At 35.6% G+C, this 15,743-nt stretch overlaps 1 protein-coding gene and 1 pseudogene across 1 annotated transcript; both read left to right on the forward strand.

The window, feature by feature from the left end:
- The first annotated feature begins 2,414 nt into the window (after nucleotides 1–2,414).
- LOC102660946 (uncharacterized) lies at nucleotides 2,415–9,013 on the forward strand. Its single transcript, XM_014774886.3, has 4 exons — nucleotides 2,415–2,888; nucleotides 3,822–5,385; nucleotides 5,667–6,902; nucleotides 7,610–9,013. Exons 1-4 carry the CDS (start codon nucleotides 2,549–2,551, stop codon nucleotides 8,631–8,633), a joined length of 4,164 nt encoding a protein of 1,387 aa, XP_014630372.1. The 5' UTR covers nucleotides 2,415–2,548; the 3' UTR covers nucleotides 8,634–9,013.
- Nucleotides 9,014–11,227: 2,214 nt separating this feature from the next.
- On the forward strand, nucleotides 11,228–15,483 carry LOC106798442 (uncharacterized; annotated as a pseudogene).
- Nucleotides 15,484–15,743: the final 260 nt, after the last annotated feature.

Genomic DNA, 15,743 nt, shown 5'->3' on the forward strand with positions numbered 1-15,743 from the left:
AATAACATATTACATATAACACATGATAAGTGCCTTGTGCAGGAAGGAATTAGACCGATCCGAGTATTGAATTAGAGTAAAACTTGATAAATCAATTTGCAATTTATAAATAGGAATTAAACTTAGAAAAATTTATTAGTGGAACTAAGTTGTACCTTCCCAAACTGATTATCTCACCCAACACAGCTACAGACGCAAAGATTGTAATAATGAGAGCCAATGGAGTTGACATGACTAGAAACACGGGTCCTTTCTTTTCAATGACCCATGTTTATAAATAATATGTGACACCCGTCACCATAATTCCCTATCATGACAAATTAATTGCGATAAGTCTAGGGATTATAAATCTATGTCTACCACATATGTATATAGAGAGATAAAAGTCATGAATTAATCAATTTAATTGGGAAGATTAAGAGGATTACACAATATAGTACGGCGAGGAGCGTGACATTCCAACCTAACTTCCATTGGTCAATGTCCCTTTCTACAACCTAACTTTTGTTGATATGGCAAAAATGTGTTAACTTTTGTTGATATATCCACTGTGTGGAGCGTCATGCTTTACAAGTAAATTTACATGTGTGAGGTGCACCTATTTTATTCTAGTACGGAAGCGACTCCTTTATTACTCTTAAATTAGATTTAGATTTGTTTGTTCTGTCAATCTCAACAACATGCACGTATGTGAAGGATGAAAGCAACGACAGGAACAGAGAAACTCCAGTAATTAATTAAGTTAATTGGTTTTTCACCTGTTAACATTAAAATGGAAAATCTCACCTCTCCAACAACCACAGCCCGCATGATTAGAAAAGGAATTAATAATTCAATTTGATAATCCCCACAAATCATAACCTGATTCTTTAACATAAAGTCATCATTTTTCCACCTATCATGTTTTGCAGTAGGAGTGGAGGACGTTAGTTTCATCTCTATTGTTTCCTTCTCTTTTTCCTTTATAATAACAAAAAAATGATACGGAATTGACATTGGATATCTCTCAAACTAAACTCCTCGTTCCTAATGAATTCTTCTCAATTAAGGACAAAGCAAGACAAAGTAACGATCCATTTGAAAACACTCGTGATTAAAGGCATACGTGCAAGAACAAAAGATGAAGGCAAGTAAACGGTTGTTGCTGCAATTGATTATTGGCACATGTACGAAAACACTAGAAAGAGGTGTATTTTGAGAATATTGGGGAGATAGGGTGTGTACGTTAGTAAAATATCCACAAAATATTATATATCCTCCATGCTACTGGCTTCAGTTTTCACCTCTGCACATTCTTTGAATTCTGATAAGTCATTTTTTCTTTGCTTTTTGCCCACAAAACACTTTAGAGACTCAAAACCAGTAGAATCCCTCTCAGAACTCTGAATTGAAAAGCAGAACGTCCAAAATTCAGAGGATTAGCGCAACCGAGTATAAAAATAGTTTACATGTCATTTCTTTCTTTTTCTTTTTCTGACTTTGGATCACCATGCATGTACGCATTCTTTTTGTTGATTAAATAAGTGATGATGTGCATGAACTCTTTTAATTAGGACGAATGTGAGTTGCGTTTTACAATTTCATATAAAATTATACTGATGTTTAAGGAATTAATACGACAAAAAAGAACCCTAAAAACCCATCAAACCGGTTAAACTTTGTTTTTATCACTTATCTCGAGCAAACATTTTTCACTTTCTAATGCAAAAAAAAGTAAGAGTAGCATTTCCTAAACCAAAAAAGTAAAAGCAAGAGTAGTAGTAGATTGGCAGTTTGTCCAACATAAAGGAAATAAAAACTCACCTAAGTTATAAGGATACTTGATGATTGAAGAGAAAACGAGATATAAGTGGTGAATTCAAATTTTTCCTATTTACATTCTAATAAAATTAACAATACATTTTTGTTGGTAAAAAAAAATAAACACACAGTGTGCTTGAAAACAAGTTAACAAAAATATTTCCACAAGATTTGTATTCTTTTTTAATGAGTAAAATTCATTAAATAAGATAAAATTAGTTGATATATATTTGTTTATATTTGAGATAAAAAAATAAGAATTTTTTGTTGTTTATATTTGAGATTTGAAGGAGTTAGTTATATATCAATTCACATTTAAAAAATAACTTTTTTCTAAATTATGAAAGTCTTACTATATAAAGAAAACAAAATCAGAGTTAAAAGAATAAGAAAGATGAAATGTGCCCAGTCCATATGGTAATTATCTTACAATTTGACTGGGTTCGATCGGATACAGAAGCATTCAACAAAAGATGAAAGGTGAAAAACAAAGTTTCAACAATAATGAAAGTGAATAAATTATATATATATTTTTATATAAAGAGATATTTTTGGCAATAAAAAATATATAAAGAAAGAGAGAAAGGAGTGGCCTTAGTAAACCAGGAGGTGCAACAAGAGCCAAAATGAAGGGTTTTAGTTTGAGCAGCTTTCTTCTCATGCGGAATCTTAAAAACCCTCCCCGTGGATGTTGGCACAAACACACCCATAGAGTAACCGCAACTTCAGTACTTTCATTTCTCATTCGATGAGGGCCCTTCTCCCGAATCACCTCTTGCATTTGTCACGTTCTCAAGCTCGCACGCTTCTGGTTCGGTTTCAAGCGTGCGAGCTGTCATCATCATCTTCTTCTCCTCCTCATAACTCCCGAGACGTGAGGGTTTCGGTGTGGTGGGATTTCAAGAGCTGCGCGGTGCCTGATGACATGGATGCTTCCAAGGTTGCGCCGGCAATCGCGCAGGCGGTGAGGGCCAACGGGATCAAAGGTCCAATTCACATCAACGCTTTCGGGGATGTTAGCTCCCTCTCCAAGCGCCAACTCCAGGCACTCGCTTCAACCGGCATTCAATTCACCCACTTTCCTCATGGTTCTTTTCTTCCCTCTCTCCTTTTTTCACCGTCCCATTTAAAGCTTTTGACCGTTCCGTTATTCCAATTGCTAGCTTCTCACACTTTTTTTTCCTTCTACTGGCTAACTAAGATTTGTTGGAGTCGAAGCTTAGACAATGGACGGAGTAAAGTGTGATTTATTTTCTTCTTTTTGAATGTGAAAGATTTTTTTTTTTATGTTTTTCAATGAATAATCAGAGGGAGCATATCAGTGAGGTACTTATGTGTGTTTGGTTTCTATTTTTAAAATCTGGTTTAAATTTTTAAAATGTAACTACTCAAAGTTGTTCAGACAGCTGGTTGAGGGTGGATAAGGCACATAATAGAGTGTGCAATTAAAAGAGAGGTTGAAGAAAACAAAAAAAGAAGATGAGAAAACATCTTCCCGTTATTTCTCTCTCTTTTTTTTATAGTATTTGTTTTGGAAACAATTTTCAAAACCTGATAGATTTTGGATGAGGAATTGATTGTTGAGTAAGGTGGAATTGTTTTAGAAAACTGTTTTTAATACGAAAAAAAGGCAAGGGAATTATCAAGCAGGCCCTTATTTTTTTGTTTTAGGGTTTAGTTCCCATCAAAGATTAAGGATAAGTTTTGATTTAAAAGGTAATGAATAAGAGTAGTTTTCTAAATGTGTTTGGGTAGGAGTAAGACCAAATGTCTTCTGTTGCGTATCTGTTACATAAGTGCAGTGTCTTTGTTTTTTGTTGCATGGCTTGATTCTTATTAGTCTAGTAAAAATTCATTAATGCATAATCTTGAAATGGATGTGCAGCCAGCTAGTAAATCATTGTAAATGTTTGACAGTTCCTTGAACACTATTTATGCTCCATATAGCTTTACGCTTTCTTATGGTTCATTCATCTACTTTTTAGCTTTTCGAATCATAATGTTTTAACAATTTGCTATAGGTGCAATAAATTGTTTCAACATTCTGGTTGATATCATGTTTTGGGTATCACAAAATCCTCCACCTGCACATCTCTTTCTGATATCTAGTGATAGAGATTTTGACTGCTTACTACACCGGTTAAGAATGAATAATTACAATATTTTGCTTGCTGGCTCAAGGAATGCTCCTGGTTTTCTCTCCACCGCAGCAACTATAATGTGGCAATGGTATAAATTGCTTAAGGGAGAAAATCTAATGGGAAAACATGTCAACCATCCTCCTGATGGTCCATATGGTTCTTGGTATGGAAACTTTAGGGTGCCACTTGAAAACCCTTCCCCAGCTACCGAGCACTCTACATCTTTAGAAGATGTGGAGATCTATGAACCTTCCTTAGACTTAAAGTTGGGTGAAGTTCCAAAGTCAGTTGTACAGAAAGTTAAGCACATATTGACTTCACATTCAAAAGGGATCTCCATTACAGATCTTCATGCAGACTTGGCAAAATGTGATGTGCATTTGGATCAAAATTTATATGGATTTCAAAGCGTTTCATGCTTCCTATTATCAATCCCACACGTACAGCTCCAGCCTTTAGGGGATGGAAATTTTTGTGTATGTTTGGTCCCCTCAGGGTCCCCTGAACCTTTTGACAGCAGTGTTGTCCCATCAGCTTCATCTGTTGTTAAGAACGAGGAGAGGGGTTATGAAAATGAGACTCCCTCAATTTCCACAGTCCATGCAAGGAGTATGAATGATGATTCAACATCATTCCAACCAGTCCCTCCCCAAGTCAAAACCATTGGTGAATATGTGAATAGTAAATCATCATTTCCTTCGTTGGTTGAAAGACATGAATTTCAGCCCCAAAATGAGTTGCAGAAATCTTCTCTGGCTAGTGAGAAGATTGTGGATGTGGCTAATGCACAACTACCTGAGATTCAACAGCCATCCAAGGAAATCAAGTTTTCCAAAACTAAGACAAGTTCCTTTAAATCTAGATCTAAAAAGTCATCTGACAATGACAATGTTAAGTTTGAGGATGCAAGTCATACAATTGTAGAAAAACATACCACTTCAGGGAATCACCATGCTAGAAATGATCACAAAACAATGGAAAACAATGGTGTTGCAAACTATGAATTGGGAAATTGTAAAGCAAAGAACAACTATGAGAGTCCAACTAGAAAGAAGGCTGATGAAGTTTGTTGCAGCCCATATTCTCCACCAGTTGATGACCTTCTGGTTGACAAAAGACTCAGTGGAATTGCTGAAACTTATAACAAAAGGCCAACATTCTTTAGCTGGACTAGAAGTTGGTGGTCATTCTGGAAAAGCAATGCAAAGTCTGATGATTTGGAAGCTCATCAGAACAAGGTGGCTAGTCAGTTGGAGGATCCTAAGGTATCTGAAGTGGACCAGACTGTCAGTCATTTTGAAGAACCCAAGTTATCAGAACTGGACCAGAATGTTATTTGTTCTGGAAAGGTTGAGTTGATTTCTAGTGGTTCTTTTTGGAAGGACTTGGAATCTTTTATTTTCTCGCCCGAAGGATCACTTCTTGTTTCCCAGTCAAAAAACAGGTTAGTGTGCATTATAGTTTTGCACAGATCTTAAAAAAAAAACCCTTTTGCTATGGATATTGGATAATAACCAACTTTTGACCTCTATTTATTCCTTGTTTTAATCTGAACCACAAATTCCAAAGAAAGGAAAACAACCTAACAAATAAATTATACAATAAAATCTCTGCTGAAAATTGTGTGATCTTTTTGATATTTTATGATGAATTGATGATCATTATGTAGATGTTCTTGTTGAAAGTGTAACTCTATAACATTCTGCAACATGTTACTTGTATCAGGGAGGAAATGGCACATAAATTACAAAATGATGGACCCCTGGTTCTTAGATCTCTCTCTCAAAAAGATATCATTCAATTGGTGGAATTGTTAATAGCAGAGAGAAAGTTGTTGGTGGAGATCCCTTCCCATGGTTCAAAATCAAATGGCTTGAGATCTGTCTTTATGAGCAGAGCATCACAGTCAAAGTTGCCGAATTCATCTGAACATGATATGGAAAAACAAAATCAGAGTATTCCTCATACTAGAGTTTCCACAACTTCCACTGAAATGAAATATAATGAGAGGTCTAGAAATGATATATTAGAAGACTTGCAGCAACTTGTGAATGAGATATTGAGGGACCACCCAAAGGGATATAATATATGTTCTTTCCGAAGAATATTTCTTCTTAGGTATGGTTATTATCTTGATATAGAGAAGCTTGGTCATCAAAAATTGTCATCCTTACTACAGGTAATGCCTGGAGTTAAATCAGAGTCCAATTATATTTTTCCATCTGTTCCTGCTGTTAGTGCTTCTGATGGGGAAACTTCTATCCTCAAAACTCAAATAACCAATGCTACTCATGCAGTCTTGAACTCAGATAATGAAATATCTGATTCAGCACTAAAAGATGATAAAATGGAATCTCTGTTGGAGGAATTAGGTTCTGTTTCTGTCATGAATTCCAATCAGAGTGATCTCGATTTAAAACTAGGTACAGTTCCACAATCAATTATAAGACAGATTAGGTGTATATTGAGATCACATCCAAAAGGAATCTCGATTACAGGTCTTCGTGAAGAGTTGAAAAAATCCAATGTGTGTTTCTATCAAAGCTTTTATGGATATAAAACATTTTCTCGCTTTCTATCATCAATACCACATGTACAGCTCCAGCCTTTAGGTCATGGTAAATTTTGTGTACATTTGGTTTCCTTAGAATCCCCTGAAACTTTTGAGAGCAATGATGTACAATCAATAACATCTGCTGCTAAGATTGATGAGAGCAATGCAAAGTCTGATGATTTGGCTGCTCATCAGAACAATGTGGTTAGTCACTTGGAGGATTCTATGTTATCTGAAGTGGACCAGATTGTTGGTGATTTAGAAGAAACCAAGTTATCAGAACTGGACCAGAATGTTATTTGTTCTGGAAAACCTGAGTTGTTTACTAGCAGTTCATTTTGGGATGACATGGAATCTTTTATTTTCACGCTCAAAGGATCACTTATTGTTTCCCAGTCAAAAAACAGGTTAGTGTACACTAGTTTTGTACAAATCTTTTAAAAATCATCCTTTTGCTATGAATAATAATCAACTTTTACCCCCACATGTTCATTCTTTCCTTGTTCTAATCTGAGCCTCAACTACCAAAGAAATGAAAATAATGCAACAAATTAATTATATCACAATGTTTATGTTGAAAGCTGTGTGACCATTTTGGTATTGACTTAATTATATTATTGGTTCCTTAATTATAATTAAAATTTCAACTTGGTTCTTCAATTATTAGAAAATTCAATTAGGTCCTTTAATTATTTAAAAAAATTCAATTAGGTCCCTTAATTGTTAAAAAGTTCAATCAGGTCCTTTAATTATTTTAAAAAGTTCAATTAGGTTCCTCAATTATTAAAAAGTTCTATTAGGTCATTTAATTGGCCCCTCAATTATTAAAAAGTTAAATCAAAACATCTATATTTCATTATACAAAAGGACCTAATTGTAGTGTTTTAAATAATTAAAGGACCTAATTGAACTAGTAAATAGTTGAGGGACTCAATTGAAGTGTTTTAAACAATTGAATGATTTAATTGATTTTTTTAGTAATTGAGGGACCCAATTGAACTTTCAATTATAATCAAGGGACCAATTGTATAATTAAGCCTTTTGATATTCTATTATTATTATGTAGCTACTTGTTTAAAGAGTTACTTGATAACACTCTGCTACATGGTATCAGGGAGGATATGGCACATAAATTACAAAAGGATGGACCTCTTGTTCTTAGATCTCTCACTCAAAAAGATATCCTTCAATTGGTGGAATTGTTAATATCAGAGAAAAAGTGGTTGGAGGAAAGCCTCTCCCAAACATTTCCTTTTAGGCTAATTCAACCTGTTCAGAAGAACTCATTGATGGGCCGATCTCATGGTGCAAATGGCTTGAGCTCTCTCTTTCTGAGCAGAGCAACACAGTCCAACTTACAAACATCATTTGAACATGATGTGGAGAAACACAATCAAAGTATTCCTCGTACTAGAGTTTCTGCAACTGCCACTGAGACGAAATATACAGAGAGGTCTAGAAATGATGTATTAGAGGATTGTCAGAAACTTGTAAGTGAGATATTGAGGGAGCACCCAGAGGGGTATAAGATCAGTTCTTATCCAAGATTGTTTGTTGATAGGTATGGCTATCATCTTGATTTTCAGAAACTTGGTTACCAAAAGTTGGCACCCTTGCTACAGATAATGCCAGAAGTTAAAGTAGAGTCCACTTATATTTTTCCTTCTGTTCCTGCTGTTAGTGCTTCTGATGGAGAATCTTTTATCCTCCAAACTCAAGTAAACAATGCCAGCCATGCTCATCATGCAGTCTTGAACCCAGATAGTGAATTATCTGATTCAGCCCTGGAAGATGATAACATGGAATCTCCATGGCAGAAATTAGGTTACAACCAGAGTAATATGGAGTCAAAATTAAGTCAGAAAGCTGAAGAACTTGATACACCAAAGCTTCCTGATTATGAACCCATAGTCTCAGATTATGACTCTTCTGAATCTGAAGGAGATTCTCAACCTGAAAAGCAAGGAAAACTAAAATGTAATAAGCATGACATTTCTCTTTGGCAAGCTCTGGATTTGTGGCACAACAAGAAGGAAGGAGAGAATAGTGTCAAAAAGCCAGACAATGTTGGCCACTTGAACAAGACTTTGGTGGCTGATATTTTAAATTCATCTGCCAAGTCTACCCGGGGTACCTAGGGAATTACCAGCAAAGATCTCAAAAAAACTAGTTTGTTGCTGACCCAGAATTCATACCTGACAAAGACAGGCTGGTTGATGGGATGTTAAATGGCCTCAAGAAAGCAGATGAGTAAAAAATTCAAAATTGAGGAGTTGCTAGTGTGAACTGGACCTGGGACCTGGGTCCTAGTCTCCTAGAATTCCATAAATTGGGATTCTCATCATTCAAGATTACACAGATAGGAAATATAGAACTAGTGATATAGTTATTTATATCAGTGAATTGCAGTTTTAGGTGAGTGTGATATAGTTCTTTATACTGCTTGTCTTTGGTTTTCTATAGGCCTTTTCTTTAGCATGTAAATGGAGAAGTAATAATTAGTTACTTTTTAAATTTACGTTAGTTTCTTTCCCAACAAAAAAAAAATGGAACAGAGACACAATGCACCACTATGTTCCATTTAAAAAAGAAGATTAATTTTATTTTTAAACATGTTTTGTATCTATTTCTTCCGTCTAGTTCTTATGTCAAAGAAGATTAATTTCTTATGTACCAATCTGACGAGAATAAGTGTATAATTTAAGAGAACAAATATCTAAATAAATTAAATTGTGGTCTTTAGGTAGTGTTTGACTTTTTTTTTTCTTTTTGGTTTTAATTCTTAAAAGACCAAGTTGAATTAAGCATATTTGGAAAGAAGTTTTAAATAATTAAAAATCTTACTTCTCATATAGGAAAATGGGAGAAAAGTAGCTTTTGATAGAAAAAAATACTAATCGAAGTAGCTTCTAAAAATAAGTTGTATACTTTCTTTCACAGTAATGATATTGTTTTGAAAATATCCACCATTGTTCCCCCCCTCTATTCATGCCGGTGAGGATAGGAGAGTTTGGCCAGGTGAAAAGTTGGGCAATTTCTGTGTGTCAAGTGCCTATTAGTTGATTACTGCTGACAATTTAGTGCCTCGGGATGGGGATTGGAAAACCAAAGTGACTGAGAGGATGAGATCCTTCGTGTGGTTGGTTAAAGATGGCAAGCTGAGTACTGATCAACGAATTCCAAAGTGGAGTGTTGCTTGTCCTATGTGTTTTCATTGCAATAATGTGGAGGAATCTATCCTTCATGTTCTTCGGGACTGCCCTCTGGTTTCTGAAATTTGGCTTCATTTGATCCCTTTAACCACCGTAGTAATTTCTTTGAGGTGAGTTTTTCGATGTGGGTGAATCAAAATTTGAATAACAGCATGGGGCAAGAATTTACTCCATCTTGGACTGAGCTCTGGTCTATTACTTGCTATCTGTTATGGCAATGGAGAAACCACCAGATTCATGATCCTCATTTTTGCAGACCGTATTGTCCTTGGTGTGTGGTAAGGGATAGATGAGAGGAATGCAGAGTTGCGAATAACACTAATCCTATGAATAGTGTTAGAAATCAGCATGAGATCCTTGTGGGATGGAAGCATCCACCTGATAGGTGGGTTTGCCTGGTCTCAAGGAGCATGGTAGCAAGCAATTAAGCACTAACTCTGCCTTTGTTGCTCAGTTGTGGGGGAATGTTGTTGGGAGTTCAAATGGCTCGAGACGGGTATCAACATGTCATCTTGCAGGTTGATTCTGAATCAGTGGTGAAGGCTTTAAATCAGAGTGGAACTATGATGTTTGAACAACTTCCGACTCTGTTGAGTCCGTTGCTTGTTCGAGATGCCTTGGACTGTTTCTTGCCCAGGCTGATTCCTGTGTAGTTTGGGCCTTAGGCCCCTTTGATTTCCAAAAAACAAAAAAATTATCACACAACTTCAATTTTACTTTTGTATTTCCAAAAGTTCTTTTTATTGTTTTATACAGTTTTTTAAAAATAGAAAACAAAATGAGAACAAGCAAGTAGTGAAAAAAAATTAAAAAAAAAAACATTTTCTCAAATTAGAAGTCTTTTCCTTTAATTACCCATCAAAAGGTTTGAACTAATAAATTTAATATGAAGATTTGAACTAATGAACACGTTAGCCCATTATCTCAGTATAATTTCATAAAAAAAATATAATATATGTATGATATGAAACTTTATAAAATATCTTATTTTATTAAAAGAATTTTGAGAGTAATTATTCAGTGATTTGATTTTATCCAACTCAAGGCTAATCAGGTTGGTTCGACTTCGAGTTATGTTAATTGAATTTTTTTTCCAAGTATAATCTAAATCAAATTTAACTGACTTATTTTTTTATTGGACTCCATGCGGCTTGGTCTCGAGATCACCCTTAATATTCAATCTCATCGAGTTTTGTAGGAGAGATTGTACTATGGGTTGTTACACAGATTTTTTTAGCAAAAAATGATGAATACTTCACGTTAATATTATATTTTTAAAAAATAAAAAAAAATAAGTTTTTTTTAATCTTTCTGTTCATTAGTGATTTTTTTTTATTAATTCAGAATTTAGTTGAGAGAGATAAGTAAAAAATCAAACTCAATTAAAAAATAAAATATATTTTCGTGACATTTTCACCTTTTACTTTGCATTAAGAAAAAAAAAAATAGGTTGGATTTTTGGTTCAGTTGTTGACCGTAACATGAGCCCAACACAGTAGCACATTTTCGGCATTTGTTTTTGTTTGCAGGATTCAAATGCCCACATTTTCAGTGCAGTCTAACCGCGAACCGAGATCAAGGGTTCTAGCTTCTTTTCATCCTGCGAGTCCTAAACCCTCCCCACTTTGCAGATACCACTAACTAACTGTAACCATTTCCGGCTATGAGGTCCTTTCTCCGGAGGTACCACCATTGCTTATACGTGCTTCGCTTGGGGACTCAGGCGCGTGAGTTGTCATCATCATCTCTTCGAAACGTGAAAGTTTCGGTGTGGTGGGATTTTGAGAACTGTCAGTTACCGGCGGGGTTTGATCCTTCCCATGTTACCCCGGCAATCACGAAAGCTGTGAGGGCGAATGGGATTAAGGGTCCTCTTCGAATCAACGCTTTCGGTGATCTCCTCCTCTTCTCTAAGCCCAAACTTCAGGCACTCGCTCACACCGGCATCCATTTCACCCACATCCCCGGTCTCTTTTTCTTTCACTCCTTCTCATTTCATTTCAAGTCTTTTTAAACTGTTTAGAACATGTATTTAAGTTAATTACAAATTTACCTGTATGATAAATTTGTTGACTTTAAAATTCAGCTCAAGATGACATCTAATTCATTGACAGTTGATCCACCGACATTGCCTGAACTAAACTTTAAAACCTTAGACTCAGTAATTTTTGCTAAAAATGCCCAAATGAGAACCTTATTGGTTTGTAACTTATAATTAACTCAATGCTCTTTGAGCGTTGTGCCGACTGATAAGTTTCCGAAATAAATTTTTTCAATCAGCAAATATTTTTTCCTAAAGACAATAAGTAAAAGATTTTTTTAATTGCCTTTATCACTAAAGAGTATGATGAAATCTATTCTCTTTTTCGTATCTGTTAGATAACATCTGCTGGTTGCAGTTTTGAATGTATTGTTTTCGCTTGTTTGAGTTGTAGGGTATGATTTCCGTTGTTGTGAAAATTTGTCGATAGTGTATCATCCAAGTGTTTTAAGCTTATGGTTATATGGCCTTGGACTTCTATGTTTCAGTAGATTTTCAAATTATAATATCTTTATGTATTTTGTTGCAGTTGGAAAGAACAGTGCTGATAGATTTCTTCTTGTCAACCTTATGGATTGGGTTTCCCAGAATCCTCCGCCTGCACATCTATTTTTTATATCTGGTGACACAGACTTTGCTGGAATATTACACAAGTTAAGAATGAATAATTACAATGTATTGCTTGCTACCCCAACGTTTGCATCTGAAGTCTTCCACAGTGCAGCAACGATAATATGGCAATGGTCTTCAATATTAAAGGGGCAATGTCTTTCTGGAAAACATTTTAACCATCCTCCTGATGGTTTGCTTAGTTCTTGGTATGGAAATTATAAGATGCCTGTTGATAAACCGTTCTCGGCTTTGACATCTTCACAAAAGGTGGATATATACGAACCTTCCTCAGATTTACATACTATTCCAAAAGTAGTACATGCTATTCCAAACGTAGTTGTAAGAGAGATTTGGTCTATATTGAGATCACATCCAAAAGGAATCTTAATTGGAGATCTTCGTAAAATGTTGAAGGATCGTAATGTGCATTTTGGTACAAGATTTTTTGGATATCGAACATTTTCTAGCATTCTATATGCTACTCCACAGGTAAAGCTCAAGGATTTAGGTGATGGTAATTTTCATGTATATCTGGTCCCAAAATCTCTCAAACCTTTTGAGGGCAATGCTGTAGAATTGGTAACATCTTGTACTAAGATTGATGAAATGGGATCTGCAGCAACTCCAAAGCTAAACAGTGAGGATAAAGATAAGGCTAGAGAAGAAAATGAGACACCCTTAACTGCCTCATCTCATGAAAGTAGTACGGATGATAATTCAAAATCATTCCAACTGGTCACTTCTCAAGTCAAACCCATGGGAGAAAATGTAGATGCTAAATCATCAATTTCATTGGTTGAAAGAAGTATACCTCAGCCCCCAAATAAGTTGCAGAAATCTTCGGTGTGTAGTGCGAAGGTTGCTGATATGACTACTGCACAACTGTCAAAGATTCAACCACAACTCAAGGACGACCAACTTTCCAAAACTAAGCCAGATTCCTTAAAAATGAGTTCTAAAGGCTCATCTGATGATGACATTGTTGGGTCTGAGAATGCGAGTCGTAAAAGTCAGGAAAGATACACAACTTCAATGAATCGCTCTGCTGGAATTGATCAGACAGCAGTGGATGACATTGGTACTGCAAACCATGAATCTGGAAATTTTAGAGCAATGTACAAATGTGTGAATCCAACTAGAAAGGAGGTTGATAATGTTTGTCACAGCCCATATGCTTTTCCAGTTGATGACTCTCTGGTTGATAAAAAATCTGGTGGAAGTGATGAAACTTATAGGAAAGGTCCAACATTCTTTGGCTGGATCAGAAGCCAGTGGCAATTTTGGAAAGGCAATGCAAAATCTGGTGATTCAACTGCTCATCAGAACAAACTGGTTAATCATTTTGAGGATTCTAACTCATCTGAACTAGTAGACCAGACAGTCCAGACTGTTAGTGATTTTGAAGATAAGTCATCAGAACTGGACCAGAATGCTATTTGTTCTGGAAAGCCTGAGTTGTTTTCTAGCTGTTCCTTTTGGAATGACATGGAATCTTTTATTTTCACCCTCAAAGGATCACTTATTGCTTCCCAGTCAAAAAACAGGTTAGTGTGCATCCTAGTTTCATTCTAATCTGAGCCTCAACTACAAAAGGAAGGAAAACAATGCAACAAATTAATAATATCACAAATTAATGACCATTTTGATATTTTTATTATGATCATTATGTAGCTACTTGTTTAAAAGAGTTACTTAATAACATGCTACATTTTGTTGGTTTCAGGGAGGATATGGCACATAAATTACAGAAGGATGGACCCCCAGTTTTTAGATCTCTGCCTGAAAAAGATATCCTTCAATTGTTGGAGTTATTAATATCAGAGAAAAAGTGGTTGGAGGAAAGCCCCACCCAAACATTTCCTTTTCAGCTAACTCAACCAGTTCACAAGAACTCATTGATGGGCCAATCTCATGGTGCAAATGGCTTGAGATCTCTCTTTCTGAGCAGAGATTCACAGTCCTCTTCCCAAAAATCATCTGAACATAATGTGGAGAAACACGATCAGAGTATTCCTTGTACTAGAGTTTCTGCGACCACCACTGAGACGAAATATACAGAGAGGTCTAGAAATGATATATTAGAAGATTGTCAGAAACTTGTGAGATATTGAGGGAACACCCAGAGGGTTATGGAATCAGTTCTTTTCCAAGACTTTTTGTTGATAGGTATGGCTATCATCTTGATTTAGAGAAGCTTGGTTACCAAAAGTTGGCAACCTTACTACAGATAATGCCGGAAGTTAAAGTAGAGTCCAATTATATTTATACTTCTGTTCCTGATGTTAGTGCTTCTGAAGGGGAAACTTTTAATCTTGAAACTCAAGTACCCAATGCTTGTCATGCTCATGCAACCTCGTACTCAGATAGTGAATTATCTGATTCATCCGCCAAAGATGGTAACACAGAATCTCCATGGGAGGAATTCAGTCCCGTTTCTGTCAACAATTCCAACCAGAGTAATCTGGAGTCAGAATTAAGTCAGAAAGCCATGGAACTGCTTGCATCAAAGTGTCCTGATTATGAACCTATAGTCTCAGATTATGATTCTTCTGAATCTGAAGGAGATAGTTTTTGTTTAAATCAACCAAAAGAGCAAGAAAAGCCAAAATGTAACGAACAAGACAGTTATTTTTGGCAAGCTCAGGAGTTGTTACACAGCAGCAAGGAAAGAGAGAATAGTGTTAAGAAGTCAGACAATATTGACATCTCTGACAATTCTCTGGTTGATATTTTTAATTCATCCACTGAGTCAACCCGGGTTACCCTTTCCAAAGAGAAGCCAGGATTTCAAAAGAACTATTCATTTGTTGCTGAACCAGTCTTAACAAGCAAGGACAAGCTGGTAGATGTGATAGTAGATAGCTTTAAAAAAGCTGATGAGTCAAAGACGGAACACTGAGGAGTTCCTGGTCTTAGAATTCCATAATATTTGTGATTCTCAGTGGATTCTCTGTATCAAGGAAGTGCAGTTTTAACTGGCCATGGTTCTTTATATCAACGAGATGGTCAGAATTACTATTATATTTTGGTTTAGTTATTATTTGCAACTATTGTTAAGTCTTTTAGTTGTAGTCTGATATTTCTAGTTTCTCTTTTATATTTTAACATATAGAAATTAACTCTCGAGAAGCATATTCTCATCTTGAATTTTTTTTTTCTTTTTTTTCTTTCCAAAAGGGCACATTGACTGCATTATCTAAAACAATAAGGTGGTGTTTTAATTTTCTCACTGTGTTTTGGGCTTTTCTTTTTGTTAAAAGGAGAAATAGTTTCCATTACAATTCTAAAATAACTTACTACAGTCAGACGCTTTAGTTTAAAGGAAGGGAGGAGAGGACAGAGGAGGGAATTTTAAGTTTATAAGTGGAGGGAAGGCCAAGGTA

This window comes from Glycine max, chromosome 4 (assembly GCF_000004515.6).
Source record: "Glycine max cultivar Williams 82 chromosome 4, Glycine_max_v4.0, whole genome shotgun sequence".
In the NCBI taxonomy this organism is placed as follows: Eukaryota; Viridiplantae; Streptophyta; class Magnoliopsida; order Fabales; family Fabaceae; genus Glycine; species Glycine max.